This window comes from Somniosus microcephalus, chromosome 19 (assembly GCF_052327205.1).
Source record: "Somniosus microcephalus isolate GS21.2 chromosome 19, FLI_Smic_1.0, whole genome shotgun sequence".
Lineage (NCBI taxonomy): Eukaryota > Metazoa > Chordata > Chondrichthyes > Squaliformes > Somniosidae > Somniosus > Somniosus microcephalus.
This window is the reverse complement of record NC_141005.1, coordinates 41740953-41753408: the sequence shown is the minus strand read 5'-3', so window position 1 is coordinate 41753408 and position 12456 is coordinate 41740953. Positions and strand designations below refer to the sequence as shown.

The 12456-nt window shown below is 43.2% G+C and overlaps 1 protein-coding gene across 1 annotated transcript in view; it reads right to left on the bottom strand.

Annotated features, from left to right (window-relative positions):
• slc15a4 (solute carrier family 15 member 4) overlaps positions 1–12456 on the bottom strand; it is a 102154-nt gene that overhangs the window by 48465 nt on the left and 41233 nt on the right. The window contains exon 5 of the mRNA XM_085961691.1: positions 4789–4957. Coding sequence (XP_085817817.1) covers positions 4789–4957 — 169 coding nt within the window. The remainder of the gene's footprint in view (positions 1–4788; positions 4958–12456) is intronic.

Genomic DNA, 12456 nt, shown 5'->3' with positions numbered 1-12456 from the left:
CACAATACTCCAGATGTGGTCTCACCAAGGCCCTGTACAACTGTAGCAAGACATCCTTGTTCCTGTACTCAAACCCTCTTGCTACGCAGGCCAACATACCATTTGCCGCCTTAACCGCCTGCTGCACCTGCATGCTTACCTTCAGCGACTGGTGCACAAGGACACCCAGGTCTCGTTGCACTTCCCCTTCTCCCAATCTATTGCCATTCAGATAATAATCTGCCTTCCTGTTATTGCCACCAAAGTGGAGAACCTCACATTTATCCACGTTATATTGCATCTGCCATGCTTTTGCCCAATCACCCAACGTGTCCAAATCATCCTGGAGTTTCTCGGCATCCTCCTCACAGCACACACGCCTACCCAGCTTTGTGTCGTCTGCAAATTTGGAGATATTACATCTAGTTCCCTTGTCTAGATCATTAATATATATTGTGAATAGCTGGGGTCCAAGGACTGATCCCTGCAGTACCCCACTAGTCACTGCCTGCCACTCGGAAAAAGACCCATTTATTCCAACTCTGCTTTCTGTCTACCAATCAGTTCTCTATCCAAGTCAATACCTTGCCCCCAATCCCATGTGCCTTAACTTTACACGCTAATCTCTTATGCGGGACCTTATCGAAAGCCTTCTGAAAGTCCAAATACACCACAGCCACTGGTTCTCCCTTATCTATTCTACCAGTTACATCCTCAAAAAATTACAGTAGATTAGTCAAGCATGTTTTACCTTTTGTAAATCCATGTTGACTTTGTCCGATCCTGTCACTGTTTTCCAAGTGCTCTATTACATCTTTTATCATGGACTCTAGCATTTTCCCCACTACCGATGTCTGGCTTACTGATCCGTAATTCCCCGTTTTCTCTCTACCACCTTTTTTGAATAGTGGGGTAACATTAGCTACCCTCCAATCCCTGGGTACCGTTCCAGATTCCATCGAATGTTGGAAGATGATCAGCAATGCATCTACTATTTCTAGGGCCACTTCCTTAAGTACCCTAGGATGTAGATTATCAGGCCCTGGGGATTTATCGGCCTTCAATCCCATCAATTTCCCAAACACCATTTCCCTACAAATACGGATTTCTTTCAGTTCTTCCCTTTCATCAGACCCTATGTTCCCCAACATCTCTGGGAGGTTATTTGTGTCCTCCTTTGTGAAGACAGAACCAAAATATGTATTTAATTGGTCTGCCATTTCTTTGTTCCCCAATATAAATTCCCCTGATTCTGACTGCAAGGGACCTATGCTTGACTTCACCAATCTTTTTCTCTTCACATATCTGTAAATGCTTTTACAGTCAGTTTTTATGTTCCCTGAAAGCTTACTCTCATATTCTATTTTCCCTTTCTTAATTAATCCCTTTGACCTCCTTTGTTGAATCCTAAACTGCTCCCAATCCTCAGGTTTACTGCTTTTTCTGGCCAATTTATATGTCCTCGCCTTGGATCTTATGCTATCCCCAATTTCCCTCGTTAGCCACGGTTGAGTCACTTTTTTTATTTTTATGCCAAACTGGGATGAACAAATTCTGTAGTTCATCCATGTGGTCTTTGAATGTTTGCCATTGCCTATCCACCATCAACCCTTTGAGTGACATTCCCCAATCAATCCTACCCAACTCGCACCTCAGACCATCGTAGTTTCCTTTAATTAAATTTAGGACCCTAGTCTGAGTCAACTACTTCATTCTCCATCTTAATGAAGAATTCAATCATATTATGATCGCTCCGACCCAAGGGGCCTTGTACAACAAGATTGCTAATTAATCCTGTCTCGTTACATAATACCCAGTCTAAGATGGCCTGATCTCTGGTTGGTTCCTCGACATATTGGTCCAGGAAACTATCCCGTAAACACTCCAGGAATTCCTTCTCCACAGTATTGTTACTAATTTGGTTAGCCCAATCTATATGTGGATTAAAGTCACCCATGATGACTGCTGTGCCCTTATTGCACGCTTCTCTAATTTCCCTTTTAATGCCATCCCCAACCTCCGTGTTACCACTCCCACTAACGTTTTCTGCCCCATGGTATTTCTCAGTTCTACCCATACAGATTCCACATCATCAGAGCCAATATCCTTCCTTACAATTGTGTTAATCCCTTCTTTAACCAGCAATGCTACCCCACCTCCCTTTCCTTTTTGCCTATCTTTCCTGAATATTGAATACCCCTGGAGGTTGAGTTCCCAGCCTTGGCCACCCTGGAGCCATGTTTCCGTAATCCCAATCAAATTATATTCATTTACCTCTATTTGCGGTTGTGGGAGCCTGTAAAACCCTCCCGCCATAGGACTAACCACCCTAATGGCTGGTACGAAGATGGTTATGGTCACGGAAGGAGCGTTAATCACGGCCAGAAATCCTTCCACCACTTCACACTGTTCCCTTTGGGGAACTGTATGAAGACACGTACGACGACGACCTCTATTTGCGCAGCTAATTCATCCATCTTATTACGAATGCTCCTCGGTTCAGTGGAAGTTACTTCCTCTTTAACCAACTAAAGAGAATTGTAATGCTGAATAAAGCTGGGAATAGTCAGAGGTTTATTTATTTGATCATAAAGTGATGACAGCATATATTCCTCCAGCATTCTATCCAGACAATTTCAAGTCAAGTGAAATCAAGCAGTGACAACAGCATAACCATATTCTAAAATAAATCTATCCTATAGCAATAGCCAAGAATTCAGATGACAAAATTAGTGTTAAGTGCTGGAATGACAGGAACTTGGAATGCAGTGAATTAGCAGACTTACTCTTAGAAACCGAAAGTTGAGCTCTGAAAAGATTTCCAAATTCCTATTTAATATCAGTTCAGCGCTTTTCTTCACTGAGAATAATCCACAGCTACTGCTACACTTGGCTCAATAATTCAAATAAATTTAGGAAATTCATTTCATGACCATCAATGAAATTTGTTGCCTAGCAAAATAATTCAATGCGGCGTCACATAATAGTTGGGTTCCAGAATGAATAAGACTTAAAAAAAAACTAATTGAATAACTGTATTCTACCAGTAAAAAGCTAAATACTAAGGATGCTAGAAATCTGATAAACAGCAAATGCTGGAAATACACACCACTAAATGTCTGCTGAGAAAATAGACAAGTTTTTGCTTCGCGTGTGAAACTCTTCATAATTTTCTGTTTTACGTTTTATCAGTGACACTTTTTAAAAAAAAACTAAACTTTCTTCTATGAAGCACAACTTTACTTAGTTACAAGATAATTACATGATGGTTGGAAGCTATATCCAGCAAGGATATACTCAAAAATCACTTCTCCTTCTGCTACATGTACTATTCCTGGCTTGATTTTCAAATTATGTTGTCATGCTATTTTCTCTTTCGCTATGATAGGGATATGTAAAATGCATTTCACTGTTTAATTACAACTTCATAATTAGAACAGTGTCTCTCTGGGGTATTGTTCAATACAGGAAAAAGGAATTTAGCCAAGAAAAATCTGGGAGTACAACTTAAAAAAAACACTACTAAAAGTTTATTTTAAAAGATTATAAATCCCATCACTTTACCCCAGTCTAGTTGCGACCTACAAATCCACCGAGGGCACCATCTTTTACTACTGTTCAGAGTCCCTTTGATAAGGACAACAACAGGAGGGGAAAAATCATCCCTGAACGGAATTTAAAAAAAAATCATAATTACACCCAATTTCATTTCAAACATACTTCCTCATCCCACAAGTTTTTGGCCAGGATCTGGGTCATGCCTGGTTCATGTGCTGCACTCTGGATAGGGAAGAAAGGCATAATATTCTGGGGTCTTCATTGCACCATACCTCATGACAGAAGATTCTTGATGCACAAGACTTTATTTTAAATAGAGATCCCGATGCTGCACTTTATGAAGTCCAATTGTTGGGAGAACTGCTAGAATTACCAGCATCGGTAGTAAGGGACTAATCAACCCTGATGGTCATAGCAGGATAATGACATTTGCAAGTGCAGCAACAATCTTGGCATCGATTCAAAAGCTATTAATTCCAAAAGGTTTGATCCATCAATACCAGGTAATCAGTACTAAAACCTTGCTCTAAGCTGCAGTTCCTCTTCTAGACAGAAGGGGGCATAACCTACACAGATGAGCAACAAAAAAAAGCAGAGGTTTCGAAATTCACTCGACATCTGCCAATGACCCCAAAAGGAATTTAAAACGGTCACTCCAACTCAAGATCTGCACTGGCCCTATTCTCAGTTACTTGCTCTTTGTCTTTCTCTCATCCTACCATCTTCAGAGTTTTAAAATCCAAGTTTATTACCTAAATAACCCAACCGTCACATAATTAGCCTTGGTGTGCGGTCCCTGCTTTGGCTCTTCACCTTGATTTTTCAATTAAAAAGACAGCTTACATTTTTAGGTTTTTATACTAGATATGCCCTCTGGTTCAGAATCAGTGGTCACTCCTGTAACAGACTTCACTCCCTCTGATTGATAGATGTTTAAAAATAATTCATATAAATATATTTATACTTTTTGGGGCAGGGGTGAGAGAGGAGGGGGCAAGGAAGAACACTATTTGGATATGGGTTTTAATCTAATATTCAAATCATTTTTCATGGAATATATGAAACCAAGAAAAGCTACCACTAATAATCACTAGAAGGCTATATTTATAGAATAAAGACGTATTATGCACTTCATGTTTAGTCCTCCAATTTACAAAAACTCTGGTCATTTTTATAATCTGAAAGTGTCTTCCATTTCACAATACTAAATCAAGATATTAATGTTTGAAACTTTATACAAAACAATCTTACCAGCAGCCACTGCAGAGCACATGACAAAAAACATGCCAACAGCGATTCTCTTCAAAGACGAAGGCAGCAGGCCTTTCCTCTTCAACATTGGATCTACCACTTTGTCTTTCACTGGGATCAGGACCAGAATAAGAACCGCATCAAACATGGTGAACCAAGCTGCTGGAAGCTGTAGAAAAATACAGTTGGAATAAAACACAATTTTAATAATTTCGGATTTCACTTTTTTTTTTTAAAAAGTGAAGACATAATATAATAAACAGTGCATTGTAATTTTTGGTTAGAAACTGCACTCTAATAAGAACATAACATAAGAAATAGGAGCAGGAATAAGCCACTTGGCCCCTCGAGCCTGCTCTGCCATTCAATAAAATCATGGCTGATCTTGGGCTCAAAGCCATTTCCCCGCCTGCTCCCCATAACCCTTCACTCCCTTATCTTGCAGAAATCTGTATCTCCACCTTACATGTATTTAATGACACAGCCTCCAGGGCTCCCTGGGTCAGAGAATGACAGATTTACAACCCTCAAGAAATTCCTCCTCATCAGTTCTAATAGGGCAACCCTTTATTCTGAAACTATGCCCACGAGTTTAGATTCCCCCACGAGGGGAAACATCCTCTCTGCATCTACCTTGTCGAGCCCCCTCAGTATCTTATATTGCTTCAATAAGATCACCTCTCATTCTTCTAAATTCCAATGAGTATAGGCCCAGCCAGCTCAACCTTTCCTCGTAAGTCAACCCCCTCATCTCTGGAATTAACCTAGTGAATTGTCTCTGAACTGCCTCCAATGCAAGTATATCCTTCCTTAAATAAGGAGACCAAAACTGTACGCAGTACTCAAGGTGTGGTCTCACCAATACCCTGTACAGTTATAGCAGGACTTCCCTGTTTTTATACTCCAACCCCCTTGCAATAAAGGCCAACATTCCATTTGCCTTTTTGATTACTTGCTGTACCTGCATGCTAACTTCTTTTGTGTTTAATGCACAAGGACCCTCCAGTCCCACTGAACTGTAGCATTTCGTAATCTCTCTCCATTTAAATAATAATTTGCTTTTTTATTTTTCCTGCCAAAGTGGATAACCTCATACTTTCCCACATTATACTCCATCTGCCAAATGTTTGCCCACTCACTTAGCCTGTCTATATCCCTTTGCAGATTCTTTGAGTCCTCTGTACAACTTGCTTTCCCACCATCTTTGTATCATCTGCAAACTTGGCTACATTACACTCAGTCTCAGTCCCTTCATCCAAGTCATTAATGTAGACTAAATAGGAGGTCCCAGCACCGATCCCGGTGGCATCCCACTAGTTACCATTTGCCAACCGGATAATAGCCAATTCTCTATCCATGCTAATAAATTACCCCCAACTCAGTGAGCTATTATGCAGTAACCTTTTATGTGGCACCTTATCGAATGCCTTCTGTAAATCTAATACACCACATCCACTGGCTCACCTTTGTCCACCTGGCTCATTACATCCTCAAAAGAACTCAAGCAAATTTGTTAAACATGATTTCCCTTTCATAAAACCATGCTGACTCTGCTTGACTGCATTATGATTTTCCAAATGCCCTGCGCCCTGCTACTGCTTCCTTAATGAAGGAGTTCAGCATTTTCACAACGACAGATGTTAGGCTAACTGGTCTATAGTTTCCTGCTTTCTGTCTCCCTCCTTTCTTAAATAGGGGTGTTACATTTGCGGTTTTCCAATCTGCTGGGACCTCTCCAGAGTCCAGGGAATTTTGGTATATTGCAACCAATGCATCCACTATCTCTGCAGCCATTTCTTTTAAGACCCTGGGATGCAGGCCAACTGGTCCAGGGGACTTGTCGCCTTTTAGTCCCATTATTTTACCGAGTACTATTTCCTTCGTGATCGTCTGCAGTTCTCCCCTCTCTCAGGCCTTTTGATTATCCATTATTGGGATGTTGTTAGTGTCTTCTACCATGAAGACAGATACAAAATATTTGTTCAGAGTCTCTGCCATTTCCCCATTATTAATTCCCCAGTCTCATCCTCTAAGGGACCAATGTTTACTTTAGCTACTCTCTTCCTTTTTATATACCTGTAGAAGCTCTTGCTATCGGTTTTAATATTTCTTGCCAGTTTATGCTCATAATTCATCTTTTATTTAGTCATCCTTTGCTGGTTTTTAAAAATTTCCCAATCCTCTGGTCTCCCACCAATCTTGGCAACATTATATGCCTTTGTTTTCAATTGGATACCATCCATTACTTCCTTAGTTAGCCATGGATGGTGCTCCCTTCTCTTAAAATCCTTCTTTCTCACTGGAATATATTTTTGTTGAGTTATGAAATATCTCCTTAAATGTCTGCCACTGCATTTCAACTGTCTTGCTCTTTAATTTATTTTTCCAGTCCACTTTAGCCAGTTCTGCCCTCATGCCACTGTAATTGTCTTTGTTTAAGATCAGGACACTGGTTTGAGATACAACTTTCTCACCCTCCAACTGAATTTGAAATTCAACCATGCTATGATCATTCTTTCCAAGAGGATCCTTTACTACGAGATCATTTATTAATTCTGTCTCATTACACAGTACCAGATCCAAGATAGCCTGCTCCCTGGTTGGTTCCATTACATACTGTTCTAGGAAACCATCCCAGAAGCACTCTATGAACTCCTCCGCAAGGCTACCATGGCCAATTTGATTTAGAAACATAGAAAAATAGGAGCAGGAGTAGGCCATTTGGCCCTTTGAGCCTGCTCAGCCATTCAATATGATCATGGCTGATCCTCTCTCTCAATACCATATTCCCGCTCTCTCCCCATACCCCTCGACGCCTTTCGCATCTAGAAATCTATCTATCTCCTTCTTAAATATATTCAGTGACGCATTGTCCAATCAATATGGAGATTAAAATCACCATGATTATTACCGTACCTTTTTTACAGGTCTCCATTATTTGTTGATTTATACTCTGTCCAACAGTATTGCTACTGTTCCGGGGCCTGTAGACTACACCCACCAGAGACTTTTTCCCCCTTATTATTATTTTTTTTTTATCTCCGCCCAAACCGATTCTGCATCTTGATCTTCTGAGCCAATATCACTTCTCACCACTGCACTGATCCCATCTTTTACCAACAAAGCCACCCCACCTCCCTTTCTTTTCGGTCTATCCTTCCGAATTGTCAAATACCCTGGTCACCTGCAACCACGTCTCTATAATGGCGATCAGCTCATACTCATTTCTATCTATTTGTGCCGTCAACTCATCATCTTGTTACGAATGCTGCATGCATTCAGATAGAGAGCTTTTAACTTTGCCTTTTTACCATTTCTCCTTGTTTTGGCCCCATTTTCTGTTGCACTCATATTTTTAAACATTCTGTCCTTTCCCGTCACACTCTGGTTATTATTTCACCCATCTCTATCCTGCTCTATTGGTTTCTCATTTCTCATTGACTTTTTAAATTCTCGCTCACCTGGACCCTTCCACCATCCCCCCCCCCCCCGACTATTTAGTTTAAAGCCCTCTCTACAGCCCTAGTTATTCGATTCGCCAGGACTCTAGCCCCAGCATGGTTCAAGTGAAGCCTGTCCAAACAGAACAGCTCCCTCTTATCCCAGTACTGGTGCCAGTGCCCCACAAATCAAAACCCATTTCTCCCACACCAGTCTTTGAGCCACTCGTTCATTTCTCTGATCTTATTTACCCTATGCAAATTCGCTCGTGGCTCAGGTAGTAATCCAGAGATTATTACCTTTGTGGTTCTGCTTTTTAATTTAGCCCCTAGCTGCTCATACTCTTTCAGCAGAACCTCTTTCTCTGTTCTACCCATGTCATTGGTACCTACGTGGACCATGACAACTGGATCTTCCCCCTCCTCTCCAGCCCAGAGAAGGTGTCCTTAGCCCTGGCACCGGGCAGGCAACACCGCCTTCGGGACTCACGCGCTCGGCTGCAGAGAACAGTATCTATCCCCCTAACTATACTGTCCCTTATCACTACAACATTTCTTTTTACCCCCCCCCCCAACCCCACTTGAATGGCTCCCTGTACCACAGTGCTGTGGTCAGATTGCTCATCCTCCCTGCAGTCCCCATCCTCGTCCACACAAGGAGCAAGAATCTCGTACCTGTTCGACAAGGCCATGGGCGGAGGCTCCATCACTAGCTGCTGGATCCCAATACCTGCCTCGCTTACAGTCACACCCTCCTGTCCTTGACCACAGGCCAAATTGGAATATTAAAGATAAAGCAGCTTTGTAATTTTGCCTTTTTTATTTTTATTTTTTAAAAAACGGTGAATATTTGTGCTAGAGGTGCTACTTAAGTTAATTGTCAGGTCATATCTGTTTTAACCAGTAGTGCTCCTCTGTTGCATCCTACCACTCCCTCTCAAATGTACTGCAACAGAAAACTGATCTTTTAATATAGCAAAGTGTCCTTTCCTGCAACTCATGAAAGTCTTGACATTACTGGAGCATATATGCAAGTCAAGAAATATGAATATTTCAGTACAGTTATGTTCTGACATACAAAATGCATAAATCATTCCCCAAAAAAACTCAGTTATGTTTCCTGGATAAACATTTCTGGGTATTTAAGGGTTAATTTTGTGTTTTATAATTCTAAATGAAGACTGGTAAATGTTGTGTGTCCATTAGTGCAGTTTTCTATCTGCAGAAAATGTTGACGGTTGAAATGGTTGACAAATACCAAGTGACAAAACATCTACATCACCAGCAGTTGGCTCATTAATTTCACAATCTACAACCAAATATTGGCATCAACTTCTAACTCAACATATTAGTTGCCCATTTGCCAGTTGTTGCTAATTATGCAAAGCATTTAAGGCCAGACAGATCCTTACTTCAAAAGGGTCGAGGAAATGGAATATGCAGGAGCTTAATATTAAATAAGCTACAAAAAAATACTTCAAGGAATGTGTTCAATGTCCATAATCAAATTGTTCCTGGACAGAACTCCACTTGTTGACTAGGGAGCAGTTACAGATACCAGAAGCAAATCACTCTTCCTCTTATGAAAAGCTTGCCAATTTACAGTACGATAGCAAAATACCGCAGATGCTGGAAATCCGAAATAACAGAAAATGCTGGAAAAACTCAGCAGGCCAGGCAACATCCATGGAGAGAGAAATAGAGTCAATGTTTCAGGTTGAAACCCTTCATCAGGACTGAAAAATCACAGGAAATGAAACAGATTAAAAGGCCAGTTTGGGGGCTGGGAAATGGGGATGAGAGAACAAGAGGAGTGAAGAGACATTAAGAGGTATTCAAAACGAGAAGAGATGGTGATAGGACTAGTAAAGAGACAAAAGACGGCTCTAGATTAGGTGTGAAATGCACTGGCAGACTGAGAGACAGCTGCCATGTGGGAGAGAAAAGGGGGAAGGGCCAAAACAAAGGTGTGGATAAAAAAAAATATATAAAAATGTAATAGGGGCCGAAGTTATGATCTGAAATTGTTGAACTCGATATGGAGTCCGGAAGTACCTAATCGGAAGATGAGGTGCTGTTCCAAGCTTACGCGGAGTTTCTGTGGAACAATGAAAGAGCCCGAGTACGGTGAGGTCTGACTAGGAATCGGACGACGAGTTAAAATGACAGGCCACCGGAAGCTCGGGGTCACCCTTACGGACTGAATGGAGGTGTTCCACAAAGCAGTCACCCAATCTGCGTTTGGTCTCCCCAATGTAGAGGAGACCACATCGTGAGCAGCGAATACAGTATACTAGATTGCAAGAAGTACAAGTAAATCGCTGTTTCACCTGGAAGGGGTGTTTGGGGCCCTGGACAGTGGGAAGGTATAAGGGCAGGTGTTGCATCTCCTGCGCTTGCACGGGAAGGTGCCGGGCGAAGGGGAAGGGATGCTGGGGGGTGAGAGAGGAGTGGACTACGGTGTCTCGGAGGGAGCGGTCCCTACGGAATGCTGAAAGGAGGGGAAGATGCGTTTGGTGGTGGGACCACGTTGGAGGTGGCGGAAATGGCAGAGGATGATCCGTTGAATGTGGAGGCTGGTGGGGCGAAAGGTGAAGACAAGGGGAACCCTATTGTGGTTACGGGAGGGGCAGGGGCGAGGGCAGAAGTGCGAGAGATAGAACGGACACGGTCAAGGGCCGTGTCAACCACGGTAGAGGGGCATCCTCGGTTGAGTAAAAAGGAAGACATGTCGGAAGCACTGGTATGGAAGGTGGCATCATCGGAGCAGATGCGGCGGAGACGGAGAAACTGGGAGAATGGAATAGAGTCCTTACAGGAGGCGGGGTGGAAGTGTAGTCCAGGTAGCTGTGGGAGTCAGTGGGCTTGTAGTGAATGTTGGTCAATAACCAATCCCCAGACATGGAGACAGAGAAGTCGAGGAAGGGAAGAGTCGGAGATGGACCATGTGAAGGTGAGGGAAGGGTGGAAATTGGAGGCAAAGTGAATGAAATTGTCTAGTTCAGGGCGAGAGCAGGAAACGGCACCGATACAGTCATCAATGTACCGGAAAAAAGAGGTGAGGGAGGCGACCCGAGTAGTACTGGAACAAAGAATGTTCCACATATCCCACGAAAAGGCAGGCATAGCTAGGACCCATGCGGGTACCCGTAGCAACACCTTTGATTTGGAGGAAATGAGTGGAGTCAAAGAAGAAGTTGTTCAATGTGTGAACAAGTTCAGCCAGGCGGAGGAGGGTGGTGGTGGATGGGGACTGTTTGGGCCTCTGTTCAAGGAAGAAGCGGAGCACCCTCAGGCCATCCTGGTGGGGGATGGAGGTGTAGAGGGATTGTACGTCCATGGTGAAAAGGAGGCGGTTGGGGGCCAGGAAACTGGAAACTGTTAAAGTGGCGGAGGGCGTCAGAAGAGTCGCGGATGTAGGTGGGAGAGAGACTGGACAAAGAAAAACCACGATAGGGTTCCCCTTGTCCTCACCTTTCACTCCACCAGCCTCCACATGCAACGGATCATCCTCCGCCATTTCCGTGATCCCACCACCAAACGCATCTTCCCCTCCCCTCCCCTTTCAGTATTCTGTAGGGACTGCTCCCTCCGAGACACCCTAGTCCACTCCTCCATCACCCCAAACAGCCCTTCCCCTTCGCCCAGCACCTTCCCGTGCAAGCGCAGGAGATGCGACACCTGCCCTTATACCTGCCCCCTTCCCACTGTCCAGGGCCCCAAACACCCCTTCCAGGTGAAACAGCAATTTACTTGTACTTGCAATCTAGTATACTGTATTCGCAGCTCATGATGTGGTCTCCTCTACATTGGGGAGACCAAACGCAGATTGGGTGACTGCTTTGCGGAACACCTCCGTTCAGTCCGTAAGGGTGACCCCGAGCTTCTGGTCGCCGGTCATTTTAATTCACCGCCCCATTCCCACTCAGACCTCACCGTACTCGGGCTCTTGCATTGTTCCACGGAAACCCAGCGTAAGCACGAGGAACAGCACCTCATCTTCCGATTTAGGTACTTTACAGCCTTCCGGACTCAATATTGAGTTCAACAATTTCAGGTCATAACCTCGGCCCCCATTACATTTTTATATATATCTTTTATCCACACTTTTGTTTTGTGCCCTTCCCCCTTTCTCTCCCACATGGCAGCTGTCTCATTCTGCCAGCGCATTTCACACCTAATCTAGAGCCGTCTTTTGTCTCTTTACTAGTCCTATCACCATCTCGTC